Source organism: Eleginops maclovinus, chromosome 20 (genome assembly GCF_036324505.1).
Source record: "Eleginops maclovinus isolate JMC-PN-2008 ecotype Puerto Natales chromosome 20, JC_Emac_rtc_rv5, whole genome shotgun sequence".
Lineage (NCBI taxonomy): Eukaryota > Metazoa > Chordata > Actinopteri > Perciformes > Eleginopidae > Eleginops > Eleginops maclovinus.
Window position 1 is genome coordinate 29,912,845 of NC_086368.1, and position 16,897 is coordinate 29,929,741.

General features: G+C 42.3%; 3 protein-coding genes across 10 annotated transcripts in view; 2 read left to right on the forward strand and 1 right to left on the reverse strand.

The window, feature by feature from the left end:
* LOC134882975 (butyrophilin subfamily 1 member A1-like) overlaps positions 1–16,897 on the forward strand; it is a 158,419-nt gene that overhangs the window by 57,036 nt on the left and 84,486 nt on the right. For 7 of the 8 annotated variants that reach the window (XM_063911030.1, XM_063911031.1, XM_063911032.1 and 4 more), the window contains one exon: positions 803–877. The exons of the other annotated variant lie outside the window; for it this stretch is intronic. In XM_063911030.1, the coding sequence (XP_063767100.1) occupies positions 803–877 (75 nt within the window). The remainder of the gene's footprint in view (positions 1–802; positions 878–16,897) is intronic. 8 annotated transcript variants of the gene reach the window in all.
* Positions 1–16,897, reverse strand: part of LOC134882980 (butyrophilin subfamily 1 member A1-like) — a 52,411-nt gene that overhangs the window by 23,098 nt on the left and 12,416 nt on the right. The gene's annotated exons all lie outside the window — the stretch shown is intronic.
* On the forward strand, positions 9,936–14,328 carry LOC134882310 (uncharacterized). Its single transcript, XM_063909941.1, has 5 exons — positions 9,936–10,836; positions 11,521–12,102; positions 12,325–12,468; positions 12,618–12,870; positions 13,346–14,328. The coding sequence occupies exons 1-5, from the start codon at positions 10,144–10,146 to the stop codon at positions 14,008–14,010; spliced, it is 2,337 nt and encodes a 778-aa protein (XP_063766011.1). The 5' UTR covers positions 9,936–10,143; the 3' UTR covers positions 14,011–14,328.

A 16,897-nucleotide genomic window follows, 5' to 3' on the forward strand; every position in this document is an offset into this window, starting at 1 on the left:
GGAGGACATCAAGCATCGGGTCTCTGCTCAGATCTTTGTGTACATCAGTGGTGAGATGAGTTCCTCTGCTTTATCTAAAAAATAACCTGAAACAAGATATTACAAGTGTGTGTGTGTGTGTGTGTGTGTGTGTGTGTGTGTGTGTGTGTGTGTGTGTGTGTGTGTGTGTGTGTGTGTGTGTGTGTCTCGTGTCAGTCTGCTTTAACATTTGTCCCATGTTTTTCAGACTCATCCAGCACAGGGACCATGGTTGGTGTTGGCATCACTTCATTTGTTTTGGGAGTTTTAACTGTTGCTGCAGTTCTGTGTGTTCTTGAACGTGCAAAGCGCATTAAAATATTCCACAGTAAAGGTATGTTTATATAATTCTATGTATTTATTCTTAATCTGCACACACCAACATATCAGATGTGTCCAGAGTCTGGTCTCTGTGTCTTCTCAGATGAGCTTCATTGTGTTAGTGTTTACATCAGGTCGATTTATTGACACCACAAACACATCCAGATATAAACGATGATACCAGACGACTGAAAGCATGAGTAATGTACAGCAGTGGAAACAGAGACCTGAATGAGAAGAGAATCAAAGTCTCAGTCAGACTGCAGGAGGAGTGTGTGATGGTGTCCCTCAGGGGTCATCTGTACACACACATTCATTCCTGCTGACTCAAACATTCATCAAGAACAAACTCACTCTGAGAGATTATACCCAGAAGGACATGTTGTTGTTGGATCATCAGTAATATTTCTGTTTGGATAAAAGTTGACTTTATGTAATCTATGTTTGATTTTCTCTGCTGCAGGTTCTCCTCTGGAGAGAACAGATGTGGATAAGACAAACAGCTCTACTGAAGGAAGACCTCTGAAGACAAACCCTGGTACAGACCTTCAAAAGTCTCTCCTAGAATTCAGTAGAGTAGCTTGTGGTTGAATGCATACACACACATAATTATTCTGCCCTCCTGGGTGAGGCACGCTGCATAGCTCAACAGATAGCTAACATGAAGACTCAGAAGACCGTAGTTTAGTTGACCGTTTACTGAATCTTGAATTTGTAAAACTGCAGGAATAAACAGAAAATACAACACAAGTTTCACAACTGAATAAAGACGTGTGCAACATAACGCAAATATAGCGCAGTTTAATCACGCCATCTAAATAAAGCAAGTAACACATTTGCCTTGAACACGGAATAAAGCAGCATAAGTGACAGCCTGTGCTAAGAAGGAGCTATGTGTGTTAGCTAGCAGCTAGTTAGCTTAGCAGCTAGTTAGCTTAGCAGCAAGATAATTATCTTCAACATTCCAAAACAACAAAAGCAATTTAACCTCATTCTGAAAAAGATGCAACTAAAGCACACAGGTAGGTTTGTATCCTTACAGACAGATCTACTCCAAGGACCAAAACAAAACACTCTGTGGTGTAGCACTGAGCTGACATGCACTCTGCATGGCTTTTGTATACTGAACATCAAGAGGGAGAGTGGAGCTATTTAGTGCCTTAAAGCTACAGTACTGACATTTACTGCTAGATAGTGTCAACACACTATGGGGTCAGAACAATAACATTAAACTCCATAAACCTGAAACTACCTGAACTCCTTGGTTTCCACACAGCTTCTCTTCCTGACTGTAACTCTGTAAAGGGTACAGAGGGAGCCCCCTGATTGAAGCGTTCCAGAGACAAACTCACTCTAACCCAGCGGTTCTCAAACTTTTACAGTCAGACCCCTTTGGGTAATGGAAATATTTTCGACCCCCCCCACCGAACCCGGTTCCGATCTAGATTGGTAGGATTAATTGTATGTAGTTGTACAAACTTCACATTTTCTCTGCTAATAATAACAACACACACAGATCCAACTGTATGTGATTATGGATAGAACATATTCAGCTGTGAAATTAATGGGTTTTTATTTGTTGTTTTAGGGAAAAACTAACAAATTGCAAAAGGAACTAAAATATCTTTATTTAATATAGATTGTGGATTCTGGGCTGCTAGCACACATACCATACCTGCAGTACATTTACACATTCACTGAGGAACTGTACTCAAGTACACTTTTGAGATACTTGTACTTGAGTATTTCAGGTTTTGCATCTTTGTACTTCTACTCCACTACATGTATGTAATCCCGTTACTTTACAGATTTGGATTAATGATGTGAAATATAGTCAACCCTCAAATCAGACTTCAGTACTTCTCCCACCTTACTCGTCATTGGGGCAACAGAGCTTTGATTTACAGCAGAAAGCTGTGCATCTCTCCTCTGAATATGATGCCTTTTGGCCAGCTGCTGGACAGATTGCTCCTGTTTACGCAAAAATACTTCTGTCATACGAGCGTTGTCCACATCGAGCCTTGTAGAGTGTACGTTTTGCAGCGTGTCCGTGAGCGAGCAGCCCCCCCCAGCACACACACGAGAGAGGTCTCTGGAAGAGCAGAAATAATGATATTGCAAGTTAGAAACATATTTGGTTCGATAAAATGTGCAAGATAATGTGGTGTATTAAATCTGGTGGTACACGAAGGTGAAGATTCTCTGAGGCCAAAGGAATGCTGGGGAGAAGAAGAGTGAAAAACAACATCTGGAATACGTTACAAATGGCCTAGGTCACCGAGTGGGGCATAAACAGTTAGGGCCTAGGTGTTATAGTAAATCAGTTCAGATACAGTTGTTTACTCCCTGAGGTCGTAGAGAGTGCAGAGAGTGGTGTGGTACAACAGGAGGTTGTGTAACAAACCTCTGGACTACGTCAGAAGACCTCCAGGGATGAGCAAGGCAAAGACTAACGTATATCTCACCGTATAGGGGTATCCGCAAGACATGCTGTACGAACATATAGTTCACGTTATTTGGGTACACATCCTCATGGAACATCCAATTTGACACACACACACACACACACACACACACCCATATTTCTCCTATATAGTGTATGCACAGAGACTGTTCGGGGACTTCCACAATTGGCTCTGGGAACCCCACATCGCCCGTGTTGGTATCTGTTACTTTGCTGTTGTAATAAACCTTATTATATACAAGCTGGTGGCTCCAGAGACTTCTTCATTATCTTCACAAACATCGCTGCAAGATATACTTCAATAACTTTGATGTAGCAATAAGAAATCTATGTATTTTTTATATAATAAAGCGCACACAATGTTTGTTTACAACTTCCTAACAAGCTTCACGCGCCCCCTGCAGTACCTCCACGCCCCACTAGGGGGGCTCGCCCCTCAGTTTGAGAACCACTGCTCTAAAAAGATTATACCCAGAAGGACATGTTGTTATTGGATCATACATAATATTTCTGTTTGGATAAAAGTTGACTTTATGTAATCTATGTTTGATTTTCTCTGCTGCAGATTCTCCTCCGAAGAGACTTCTGCTCTTCGACAAAGGTGTGTATAGCTAGACTAACGGCTGTTTAAGAGGTCCTTCTGATCAGTGTGTGTTTCTTGGTTTGGAGAAGGCCTTTTGTAGCGGCCGATTACGCGTATCCAAATGTTCAAAGGCCTCTTAATCTGCGGTGCGCATTCGAGTATTGACTCCCATGAAAACCCAGATACCTTCATGGTTCCATTTAAATGCTGTATTCCTTGGTTGTCAATAAATCCTTTGCCGGCCCACTGCCGATTTGGGACTTCTGCACAGCACAAACAAAATGTATACTCACAAAAATACAGCTAGGGATGCGTGCGGTCAGAGCCTTCTTCCCTTGCCCCTTCCAGACTTCCATTCAGACCTTTTTCTTTGTCACGCTGGCAACGCCATCTCTACCTGAGACTGCCCTCTTGAGCGTGCGCACTACGGTGTGCTATGATTATTTTCTAGAACAACAAAAACATGAACTTATGGCGGCCCATAAACAAAGCACAATGTCAGGTAAACTGTATGATTATAATTAGGTTCATTAATGTTAACTTTAGAGAGTGTGCAATGTGCTCATCAAGTGGTCGATAAGTACTGTAAATAAAATGCCCAAATGGCTCTCACACCTTTCTTCACACCAAAGCCTCTCCTAGAATTCAGTAGAGTAGCTTGTGGTTGCATGGATACACACATATGACATTAAACTCCATAAACCTGAAACTACCTGAACTCCTTGGTTTCCACACAGCTTCTCTTCCTGACTGTAACTCTGTAAAGGGTACAGAGGGAGCCCCCTGATTGAAGCGTTACAGAGACAAACTCAGGACCAAAGATCAGAGTAATGGAGTCATTAAATGGAGATGAAAGCCTACTTTAGCAAAGCACAACTATTCACAAAGAGCTAAACTATTCAACGAGTTCCTTCTACTAGATACCAGACGACTGAAAGCATGAGTAATGTACAGCAGTGGAAACAGAGACCTGAATGAGAAGAGAATCAAAGTCTCAGTCAGACTGCAGGAGGAGTGTGTGATGGTGTCCCTCAGGGGTCATCTGTACACACACATTCATTCCTGCTGTCTCAAACATTCATCAAGAACAAACTCACTCTGAGAGATTATACCCAGAAGGACATGTTGTTGTTGGATCATCAGTAATATTTCTGTTTGGATAAAAGTTGACTTTATGTAATCTATGTTTGATTTTCTCTGCTGCAGATTCTCGTCTGAAGGGATTTATCCAGATCAACAAAGGTTTGTATAGCTAGACTAACGGCTGTTTAAGAGGTCCTTCTGATCAGTGTGTGTTTCTTGGTTTGGAGAAGGCCTTTTGTAGCGGCCGATTACGCGTATCCAAATGTTCAAAGGCCTCTTAGTCTGCGGTGCGCATTCGAGTGTTGACTCCCATGAAAACCCAGATACCTTCATGGTTCCATTTAAATGCTGTATTCCTTGGTTGTCGATAAATCCTTTGCCGGCCCACTGCCGATTTGGGACTTCTGCACAGCACAAACAAAATGTATACTCACAAAAATACAGCTAGGGAAGCGTGCGGTCAGAGCCTTCTTCCCTTGCCCCTTCCAGACTTCCATTCAGACCTTTTTCTTTGTCACGCTGGCAACGCCATCTCTACCTGAGACTGCCCTCTTGAGCGTGCGCACTACGGTGTGCTATGATTATTTTCTAGAACAACAAAAACATGAACTTATGGCGGCCCATAAACAAAGCACAATGTCAGGTAAACTGTATGATTATAATTAGGTTCATTAATGTTAACTTTAGAGAGTGTGCAATGTGCTCATCAAGTGGTCGATAAGTACAGTAAATAAAATGCCCAAATGGCTCTCACACCTTTCTTCACACCAAAGCCTCTCCTAGAATTCAGTAGAGTAGCTTGTGGTTGCATGGATACACACATATGATATTAAACTCCATAAACCTGAAACTACCTGAACTCCTTGGTTTCCACACAGCTTCTCTTCCTGACTGTAACTCTGTAAAGGGTACAGAGGGAGCCCCCTGATTGAAGCGTTACAGAGACAAACTCAGGACTAAAGATCAGTAATGGAGTCATTAAATGGAGATGAAAGCCTACTTTAGCAAAGCACAACTATTCACAAAGAGCTAAACTATTCAACGAGTTCCTTCTACTAGATACCAGACGACTGAAAGCATGAGTAATGTACAGCAGTGGAAACAGAGACCTGAATGAGAAGAGAATCAAAGTCTCAGTCAGACTGCAGGAGGAGTGTGTGATGGTGTCCCTCAGGGGTCATCTGTACACACACATTCATTCCTGCTGACTCAAACATTCATCAAGAACAAACTCACTCTGAGAGATTATACCCAGAAGGACATGTTGTTGTTGGATCATCAGTAATATTTCTGTTTGGATAAAAGTTGACTTTATGTAATCTATGTTTGATTTTCTCTGCTGCAGGTTCTCCTGTGGGGAAACTTATCCACTTCAACAAAGGTGTGTATAGCTAGACTAACGGCTGTTTAAGAGGTCCTTCTGATCAGTGTGTGTTTCTTGGTTTGGAGGAGGCCTTTTGTAGCGGCCGATTACGCGTATCCAAATGTTCAAAGGCCTCTTAATCTGCGGTGCGCATTCGAGTATTGACTCCCATGAAAACCCAGATACTTCATGGTTCCATTTAAATGCTGTATTCCTTGGTTGTCGATAAATCCTTTGCCGGCCCACTGCCGATTTGGGACTTCTGCACAGCACAAACAAAATGTATACTCACAAAAATACAGCTAGGGATGCGTGCGGTCAGAGCCTTCTTCCCTTGCCCCTTCCAGACTTCCATTCAGACCTTTTTCTTTGTCACGCTGGCAACGCCATCTCTACCTGAGACTGCCCTCTTGAGCGTGCGCACTACGGTGTGCTATGATTATTTTCTAGAACAACAAAAACATGAACTTATGGCGGCCCATAAACAAAGCACAATGTCAGGTAAACTGTATGATTATAATTAGGTTCATTAATGTTAACTTTAGAGAATGTGCAATGTGCTCATCAAGTGGTCGATAAGTACAGTAAATAAAATGCCCAAATGGCTCTCACACCTTTCTTCACACCAAAGCCTCTCCTAGAATTCAGTAGAGTAGCTTGTGGTTGCATGGATACACACATATGACATTAAACTCCATAAACCTGAAACTACCTGAACTCCTTGGTTTCCACACAGCTTCTCTTCCTGACTGTAACTCTGTAAAGGGTACTGTAGGGGTCGGCGAACCTTTATGAATTATTCTGGCTGTTAACCAGACCTGCTCATTGACCTTTCAGACGATATTGAGTCTATGCAAGTCTACCGCCAGGCTCGGATCCACCTGGATCAGCAAGATCTTACCTCTGATAACCCTGAATGAACCAGGTTCAATTACCTGCTGTTTCAAAGCAGACGACTCACTAAATCCATTTAAGCGATCCCGTAGGATTCTGGTATCTGTAGTGAGGTGTGGCCCTACCTAATGGTGTGTGTGTGTGTGTGGCAGTTGTGCATCTTACCTTAAATCAGGAGAGGACAGCGCTGAATCCTGTTAAGCTATCCCAGTCCAAAAGAGTGGATGATTTTACTCAGAGAAATGGTCCCCACTTTGACAGGGGTTTACCTTCTCTCGTTACGTGACAATCATACAGAATGTTTCTACTGTGCTCTAAATCCCTACATCCTAAATACCTAATACAACAACATTAATTCATAGAGTTAGTTCCCTCCAATAGAATTCAGAGGTTAGGTCTTCCTCATGAACAAGGGGACTGTACAAACATAGAGGTTAGTATACAGCAATTTTTAGAGTATCCCGGAAAAGCTCTCTGGTTAACATACAGCAGTTTGAGAGTACTCACCAAGGAGAACCCCCGTCTCCGTTCTTTCCTCTCTTCCCCCATATAGCCTTATATGAGGGGGAGTGTCATGGCTACCGGTGTGTGAGACTGGACATGTCCAGACTTGCCTCAGATGGTCAAGTTTAAGCTGAGCTGGAAGCTCCAGTACTTTGCCATTGAGTCCGGGCTCCTGTTTACGACCTGCTGCGAGTGAAGACAGCTGTCGTCCCCCCCCCCCCCCGCTAAACAATGGCCTCTATCAACTCTCCAAACCGTTAACCTTTTACACATGAGCGGAGCACAACATACAATATAATGCATTTTCATTGTAGGTTATACATGATTATATGTTATTATATTAACTTTTATTTGAATTATTATCTCAGTATGGGAACCCCAACAGTGCAGAGGGAGCCCCCTGATTGAAGCGTTACAGAGACAAACTCACTCTGAGAGATTATACCCAGAAGGACATGTTGTTGTTGGATCATCAGTAATATTTCTGTTTGGATAAAAGTTGACTTTATGTAATCTATGTTTGATTTTCTCTGCTGCAGGTTCTGATCTGAGGAAACTTATCCGCTTCAACAAAGGTTTGTATAGCTAGACTAACGGCTGTTTAAGAGATCCTTCTGATCAGTGTGTGTTTCTTGGTTTGGAGAAGGCCTTTTGTAGCGGCCGATTACGCGTATCCAAATGTTCAAAGGCCTCTTAGTCTGCGGTGCGCATTCGAGTATTGACTCCCATGAAAACCCAGATACTTCATGGTTCCATTTAAATGCTGTATTCCTTGGTTGTCGATAAATCCTTTGCCGGCCCACTGCCGATTTGGGACTTCTGCACAGCACAAACAAAATGTATACTCACAAAAATACAGCTAGGGATGCGTGCGGTCAGAGCCTTCTTCCCTTGCCCCTTCCAGACTTCCATTCAGACCTTTTTCTTTGTCCCGCTGGCAACGCCATCTCTACCTGAGACTGCCCTCTTGAGCGTGCGCACTACGGTGTGCTATGATTATTTTCTAGAACAACAAAAACATGAACTTATGGCGGCCCATAAACACAGCCCAATGTCAGGTAAACTGTATGATTATAATTAGGTTCATTAATGTTAACTTTAGAGAATGTGCAATGTGCTCATCAAGTGGTCGATAAGTACAGTAAATAAAATGCCCAAATGGCTCTCACACCTTTCTTCACACCAAAGCCTCTCCTAGAATTCAGTAGAGTAGCTTGTGGTTGCATGGATACACACATACAGTGGGGCAAAAAAGTATTTAGTCAGCCACCAATTGTGCAAGTTCTCCCATTTAAAAAGATGAGAGAGGCCTGTAATTTTTATCATAGGTACACTTCAACTATGAGAGACAGAATGGGGGAAATAATCCAGGAAATCACATTGTAGGATTTTTAATGAATTAATTGGTAAATTCCTCGGTAAAATAAGTATTTGGTCACCTACAAACAAGCAAGATTTCTGGCTCTCACAGACATGTAACTTCTTCTTTAAGAGGCTCCTCTGTCCTCCACTCGTTACCTGTATTAATGGCACCTTTTTGAACTCGTTATCAGTATAAAAGACACCTGTCCACAACCTCAAACAGTCATACTCCAAACTCCACTATGGCCAAGACCAAAGAGCTGTCAAAGGAGACCAGAGACAATATTGTAGACCTGCACCAGGCTGGGAAAACTGAATCTGCAATAGGTAAGCAGCTTGGTGTGAAGAAATCAACTGTGGGAGCAATTATTAGAAAATGGAAGACATACAAGACCACTGCTAATCTCCCTCGATCTGGGGCTCCATGCAAGATCTCACCCCGTGGGGTCAAAATGATCACAAGAACGGTGAGCAAAAATCCCAGAACCACACGGGGGGACCTAGTGAATGACCTGCAGAGAGCTGGGACCAACGTAACAGAGGCTACCATCAGTAACACACTACGCCGCCAGGGACTTAAATCCTGCAGTTCCAGACGTGTCCCCCTGCTTAAGCCAGTACATGTCCAGGCCCGTCTGAAGTTTGCTAGAGGGCATTTGGATGATCCAGAAGAGGATTGGGAGAATGTCATATGGTCAGATGAAACCAAAATAGAACTTTTTGGTAAAAACTCAACTCGTCGTGTTTGGAGGAGAAAGAATGCAGAGTTGCATCCAAAGAACACCATACCTACTGTGAAGCATGGGGGTGGAAACATCATGCTTTGGGGCTGCTTTTCTGCAAAGGGACCAGGACGACTGATCCGTGTAAAGGAAAGAATGAATGGGGCCATGTATCGTGAGATTTTGAGTGAAAACCTCCTTCCATCAGCAAGGGCACTGAAGATGAAGCGTGGCTGGGTCTTTCAGCATGACAATGATCCCAAACACACCGCCAGGGCAACGAAGGAGTGGCTTCGTAAGAAGCATTTCAAGGTCCTGGAGTGGCCTAGCCAGTCTCCAGATCTCAACCCCATAGAAAATCTTTAGAGGGAGTTGAAAGTCCGTGTTGCCCAGCGACAGCCCCATAACATCACTGCTTTAGAGGAGATCTGCATGGACAGGGTACCCGCGAGGTCTTAAAAACGTGAAAAAGTCTTAAATTTAGTATTCGTAAATTAAGGCCTTGAAAAGGTATTGAATTTTGTTCACAGGTCTTAAATTTTGTTCAAAAAGTCTTAATTTTCATCCACCTCCTTATTTGATACGGCGCCACAACATGTATTTTTTTGTTCGTTGTTACAGTGAATCTTAGAACACCCAAACGTTGCATTTTAGTAGGTTAGATCCTAAATATCAGGCAACCTGTACCGATTCATTGTAAACTGATTGAGACGCTGACACCCCCCTCTGCATTGCATTGTGTTCTCTTTGGTACAGTCTTTGAGTTCGCGCGAAGTGAAATCCGAAAAAAATGTGTTGACATTAAAGTAGGCTACTCTATTTGCTAGAGATGGGCAAATGTCGGTTCAATCCGTCGTGGGTACACGACCCTAAGTATAACTGGGTTCAGCCTGTGCCAGGGAATGTGTGGGAGGCACAGTGTACTTTATGCAGAAAAACCTTCAAACTTGGGACCATGGGGCATATAGCCTTGATCTCCCATATGAAGAGTGCTAAGCACACAAAATTGGTTGAAGTGCGTTCGAGCCAGGCACCGATAGCAACTTTCTGTGTGCCACCTTCAGTGCAGTCTACCTCCGTGGCTAGCGCTACACCACTGCAGCAGGTACCACTGTCAGGGTTACTGTGCGGGTCAACACCAATTCTGCAGGCAGAGGTAATATGGACTCTTAGGACAGTATACGAACACCACTCCTACTCCTCCAATGAGGGCATCACCGATGTATTCAAATGCATGTTCCCTGACTCTCAAATCGCGGCAACATTTTCATGCGGGAGCAACAAGACAGCGTATCTTACGAAGTTCGGTCTCGTCCCTTTTATCAGTAAGGAGCTCACCGAGCAGGTAAACCAGGCTGTTGGTTTTGTGCCAATGTTGGACGAAAGCCTCAACAAAAGCACAAAAACCAAACAGCTTGACATCCATCTCCGCTACTGGGACGGTGACCGTGTTCGATCACGATATTTTGGCTCGCAGTTCATGGGCCATGCAAAGGCGGTGGACCTTCTCAGTAATTTCAAGGTAAGTTGCTACAGATAACATTTCTGAAGAATACTTAATAAAAGATAATTCAATATGTAATCTAAAGGTAAAACAGGGATGTTTTGAAATTAAAGTCCATATAGGCAGAGCATATCCGTGCTACAGTGAGGCTCTGCACAAGAGATAAGCTAGGCTACTTTATGAAATGGTAAACAGGGCTGTACAATTATTCCCATGCTAACTTCAGAGCCCGCGCTAATGCGCTACTGCCATCTAGAGGAAATCGTTTTTGTCAATATTGAGTCATCACGTTTTCTTAGTTGCTTACCGTGCATTACCTAGATAAGAATTGCGATTCTTAAAACAACTGAGCTGAACAAGTTATTAGCAATTTGTCTAGTATAGTTTTGTTAGTAACTTTTCACACAGTCTGGCAACAAACTGCAAGAATAGCAGTACTGTGGAATAATGAATAGGCCTTCTATAATCTTACACAGTAATATGTAGTCTATTACTGTTAAGACTGACAAAATGTAAAACAAATAAAAACATCTGTTGCCCTTTCATATGAAAATGTATATAGTGTAAACTGTTATATCAGCAACTTGTTCAATCCAATATTCCCCTACCCAAAGCATGATACAAATGGTTATAGAGCACTTTTATATTGTATGACAGAATACTGCAAAGGTGTTTGAATTTTGTTTCTGATATTTCTTGTAGGAGTGTTTACGTGACCTTGATTTGAGGAGGATGGTCTCTTTGTCCATGGACGGACCCAACGTCAATTGGCGTTTTCTTGAGATGCTGCAGACGGAGCATGCTGAGCATTTTGGGGGTGCCCAGTTGGTTGTAGTGGGAAGTTGTGGGCTACACACTCTACATAATGCTGTCAAATGTGGATTCACTGAGTGGCATATGGAGAAGTTCTTAAGAGCTCTTCATACTATTTTTCACAATGTGCCAGCAAGAAGGGAGGATTTTTGCAATCTTACAGAGTCCAAAACCTTTGCTTTGCCTTTCTGTGGTCACCGCTGGATCGAGAACCTCCCAGTAGTGCAGAGAGCCATTGAGATCTGGCCTGACATGAAGAAATATGTTGATGCTGTTACAACCAAGAAGCTCCCAAACCCTGGAACGTCTTCTTATGACACCATCGAGGTGGCAACCAAAGACCCTCTTATTTTGGCAAAGCTGCATTTTTTCATGGCAGTTTCACGAAGTGTGACACCCTTCTTGACAAAGTATCAAACGGATGAACCTGTGCTTCCATTCTTTGCCAATGACTTGGCTGAATTACTGAAGGTAAGCTGAATCTTTCAAGTGAATCTGTGTGAATATATGTCTTTTTATTTAACATCATCTCTTTTCATTACAATAAGACTACTGCTGGTTGATTTGGGCCAATATGTGACCACAGACTACATCTATATAATCAATTTCAAATAGTTCAAGTGTATTGTGACAATGATGCTACTGTGTCCCAAAGACATTTTCATTCTCGGATATGTTTTCCCTGTTTTGTAGAATTTGCTGAGGCGATTCATCAAGCGAGAGCTACTGACTGATGTCACACCTCAGCACTTGGTACGGCTTGATGTCACTGACAAGCAGTCGAGGGTGCATCCAAAGGCAGTGGACATCGGCATTGGTGCAGAGACTGCCATAAAGGTATTCTGGAAATAATCATGGCCGACAAGTAGGCGTTTCACAAAATTGCAATTTGGTGGTTAAAGGGAAAGAGCAAGGAGAGTTGTGTTGTAAACAGTTGTGTTGTAATCAGGGACAGTTCACTTCAGCTAGTCCTTATTCATCCTTAGGAACTCCAACAGCGGAGTAAATCCTCAGAGGAACTTTCCATCCTACATTTTCAAAACCAATGCATGGAGTGTCTATCCAAAATGGTCCAGAAGATTCAGGAGAGGAGCCCTTTGAAGTTTCCGATTGTTAGACAATTAACTTGTCTGAACCCAGCCTTTATGTACAGCAACCCTGAACTGTGTCAGAAACAGATGAAGAGCATAGTCAGGAAGTTTCTACAAGACAGACAGTTGGATGGAGGAGTTGCTGCTGGTACATATTCATACATTATTTTATTGATGAGGTCTAAACATAAGCATACAATTTACTAATGTAATACCTGTACGTAAGGGATAAAGAACATCATGGTATTCTTGTATCAAAAAATACTGCATGTTCAAAGTGGTAGCACAGGCGTTACACCTCAAAGTGCATTATTTGTTTTATCTACGAATGCAGTTCGTTATCCTGATTATGCCATTGTTGTCATGCCATTATAAGTTAGAATAATGCTGTGCAGTGCATAGCACTAAGTGTATTGTAACACTCTTTAATGTGACAGTTCATTGAAGCTTCCCAATGCGGCCGATGGTCAAAAAATAGGAACTACGTAATAAGAATCATAACATAATGCATATGCTAACACAGCACAATAGGACATTAGATCAAGCAGTCGTATGAATAATAATATATTACTGATATTGTAGCTATACATTTATTTGAATGCTCTTTCATCCACTCTTCTTAGGTGATCTGATCACCCAGAAGTTCTCAGAGATGCTGTCCGTGGAGGTCCGAACTGAAGAATTTCAGTCCTTCCAGCCATTCAAGAAAAGACTGGATGTCTTTCTAAGCAACATCATCAGTGAGACCTACCCACAACTTTGGTCCTTTATCCAGAAGCTTCTACTTCTATCACACGGGCAGGCAACAGTTGAGCGGGGCTTTTCGGTGAACAAAGAAATTGAAACTGCTAACATTCACGAAGACACCGTTGTAGCGCAGAGAATCGTCTGTGACTACATCTCTCTCCATGGAGGGGTTACCAAGGTCCCCCTCACGCCAGCCCTGCTTTCCTCGGTCTCATCTTCCAGAGCAAGATATAGAATTCATCTTGAGACGGAGAGAAAAAAGAGAGAATCTCAAGCAGAGTCAGAAAAACGAAAGGCCATTGAGGAGAACCTGGAGCAACTGAGAAAGCACAGAAGATCCATCAAGGAGGTAGCCGAACATCTGCTCAGGGATGCTGATAAGTTGGCAGACCAGGCTGAAGCCAAGCAAGCAGGCAGCAAGATGGCGGAGCTAATAGCAAAATCGAATGCCTTTAGAAGGAGCCACAAGGAAAAGATGGCTGAACTCATTAAACTGGACGAACAGATTGCTGCCAAAAGAGCTGAGCTCCAAAAGCTGTAGGATCTATTGAAATGCACACAGGCACACCCACAGACGAATGCAGGCACACGCACACACAAACACACACACACACGTACACCCCTCACAGTTATTGTTTTAAATGGTTCTTAAATTAATGACTTAAATACAGTGTAGACAGGCTGTAGGTTACTTTGGGAAAAAACATCCATACAAAGGCGCACCCACAGACGTGTGCATGTGCATACATGCACTCCTCACACAGTTATTGTGTTTAAATATGGTGAATGTTATGTTGAAGCAGATCTTTGAAAGCTGTTGTCCTCAGAGCATATTGTTCATTAAAGTTATTTATTTGATTGATTGATTTTCAATTTTTTCATGAATACGCATACCAGGGAAGGTGCGACGTTGGTCTTAAATTTTATTGAAAGTGGTCTTAAAAAGTCTTAAATTTAAGACTAAAAATCCTGGGGGAACCCTGATGGAGGAATGGGCCAAAATACCAGCAACAGTGTGAAAACCTTGTGAAGACTTACAGAAAACGTTTGACCTCTGTCATTGCCAACAAAGGGTATATAACAAAGTATTGAGATGAACTTTTGTTATTGACCAAATACTTATTTTCCACAATCATTTGAAATGAATTCATTAAAAATCCTACAATGTGATTTCCTGGATTTTTTCCCCCATTCTGTCTCTCATAGTTGAGGTATACCTATGATAAAAATTACAGGCCTCTCTCATCTTTTTAAATGGGAGAACTTGCACAATTGGTGGCTGACTAAATACTTTTTTGCCCCACACATATGATATTAAACTCCATAAACCTGAAACTACCTGAACTCCTTGGTTTCCACACAGCTTCTCTTCCTGACTGTAATTAGTGCGAATGCTGTGCAGCTCGGTAAAGAGGCCTTCTTCAGATCCTAACATCAGCGTGTATTGCGCAACTCGCTGACGTTAGAGTGCGTGATGTCACAGCTAGAGGTCGGAGAGCTTGAAATTTGCCTTAAACTTTTTTTAAAAACTTGCCATAATTCCCAAACCCTATACTCCTGGGACACAATTTTATGCTTGAATTATAGGAAAACCTCTCTTAGGTTGAAAAGTAAAAACAATTTAAGCAAAGAACTTTAAAAAATGCCTCTTGAGGGAACCAAGCGACAAAAACTTTCACATGTGTCCATTAAGTCCCATTGTAAATGTTGCCTCATCTTTCATCAAAGCACCAGCCGCACACCTTTAGATAAACTGCCAAATGAGCCAGTTTATTGTCCCGAAAATACACAAAAAGCACACTATCCGCTCATCAGGTATCTGAGATGCTCTGAGCGTTGACATTTTAACGATAGCTGACACCGTTTTCCAACAAGAGTTAAAAATGTAAGAGGTTTGTTTCTCCTTCAGATCAATGGAAAGGCTCTCCTTACACTGATCACTGCAGATCTCCATGGAAACCTTTGATCTCTGGGCCGGACACACACACACACACACACACACACACACACACACACAAACACACAGACTGGAGTTTAACAGACTGTCTCAGCCTATTCTCTCCTGTCTGATGGAGACTTCCTACTGACTTCAACATGTTCCATATATTGTATACATTACTGGTGACGTACGGTTTTAGTTCAAAAGCATGCAGTTAGAATATTCTGCTTCTTTTCCAAAGCATTTTTACTTTCTTTTCTCTTCTTAATACACATTCATTCACTTCTACGTACATTTAATATTTAACTCCTGCAGCTTCTTTCAGCTACAGTCACCATTCAGCTATTCAAATATTCAGCTTTTTCTGCATTTTCCACAAAGTTCAGCGACACATTTTCAGCAGGAAATGCATTTTCTAGTTCTGTAAAGTGTACAGAGGGAGCCCCCTGATTGAAGCGTTACAGAGACAAACTCAGGACCAAAGATCAGAGTAATGGAGTCATTCAATGGAGATGAAAGCCTACTTTAGCAAAGCACAACTATTCACAAAGTGCTAAAATATTCAACGAGTTCCTTCTACTAGATACCAGACGACTGAAAGCATGAGTAATGTACAGCAGTGGAAACAGAGACCTGAATGAGAGGAGAATCAAAGTCTCAGTCAGACTGCAGGAGGAGTGTGTGATGGTGTCCCTCAGGGGTCATCTGTACACACACATTCATTCCTGCTGACTCAAACATTCATCAAGAACAAACTCACTCTGAGAGATTATACCCAGAAGGACATGTTGTTGTTGGATCATCAGTAATATTTCTGTTTGGATAAAAGTTGACTTTATGTAATCTATGTTTGATTTTCTCTGCTGCAGGTTCTCCTGTGGAGGAAGTTATCTGCTTCAACAAAGGTTTGTATAGCTAGACTAACGGCTGTTTAAGAGGTCCTTCTGATCAGTGTGTGTTTCTTGGTTTGGAGGAGGCCTTTTGTAGCGGCCGATTACGCGTATCCAAATGTTCAAAGGCCTCTTAGTCTGCGGTGCGCATTCGAGTATTGACTCCCATGAAAACCCAGATACCTTCATGGTTCCATTTAAATGCTGTATTCCTTGGTTGTCGATAAATCCTTTGCCGGCCCACTGCCGATTTGGGACTTCTGCACAGCACAAACAAAATGTATACTCACAAAAATACAGCTAGGGATGCGTGCGGTCAGAGCCTTCTTCCCTTGCCCCTTCCAGACTTCCATTCAGACCTTTTTCTTTGTCACGCTGGCAACGCCATCTCTACCTGAGACTGCCCTCTTGAGCGTGCGCACTACGGTGTGCTATGATTATTTTCTACAACAACAAAAACATGAACTTATGGCGGCCCATAAACAAAGCACAATGTCAGGTAAACTGTATGATTATAATTAGGTTCATTAATGTTAACTTTAGAGAATGTGCAATGTGCTCATCAAGTGGTCGATAAGTACAGTAAATAAAATGCCAAA

Bases quoted from the DNA above. Each gene is read 5' to 3' on its own strand.
- LOC134882310 (XM_063909941.1), top strand. From the start codon at position 10,144: ATGGGCAAATGTCGGTTCAATCCGTCGTGGGTACACGACCCTAAGTAT. The intron at 10,837-11,520 runs GTAAGTTGCTAC...TATTTCTTGTAG, and splicing joins ACCTTCTCAGTAATTTCAAG to GAGTGTTTACGTGACCTTGA. The intron at 12,103-12,324 runs GTAAGCTGAATC...CCTGTTTTGTAG, and splicing joins ACTTGGCTGAATTACTGAAG to AATTTGCTGAGGCGATTCAT.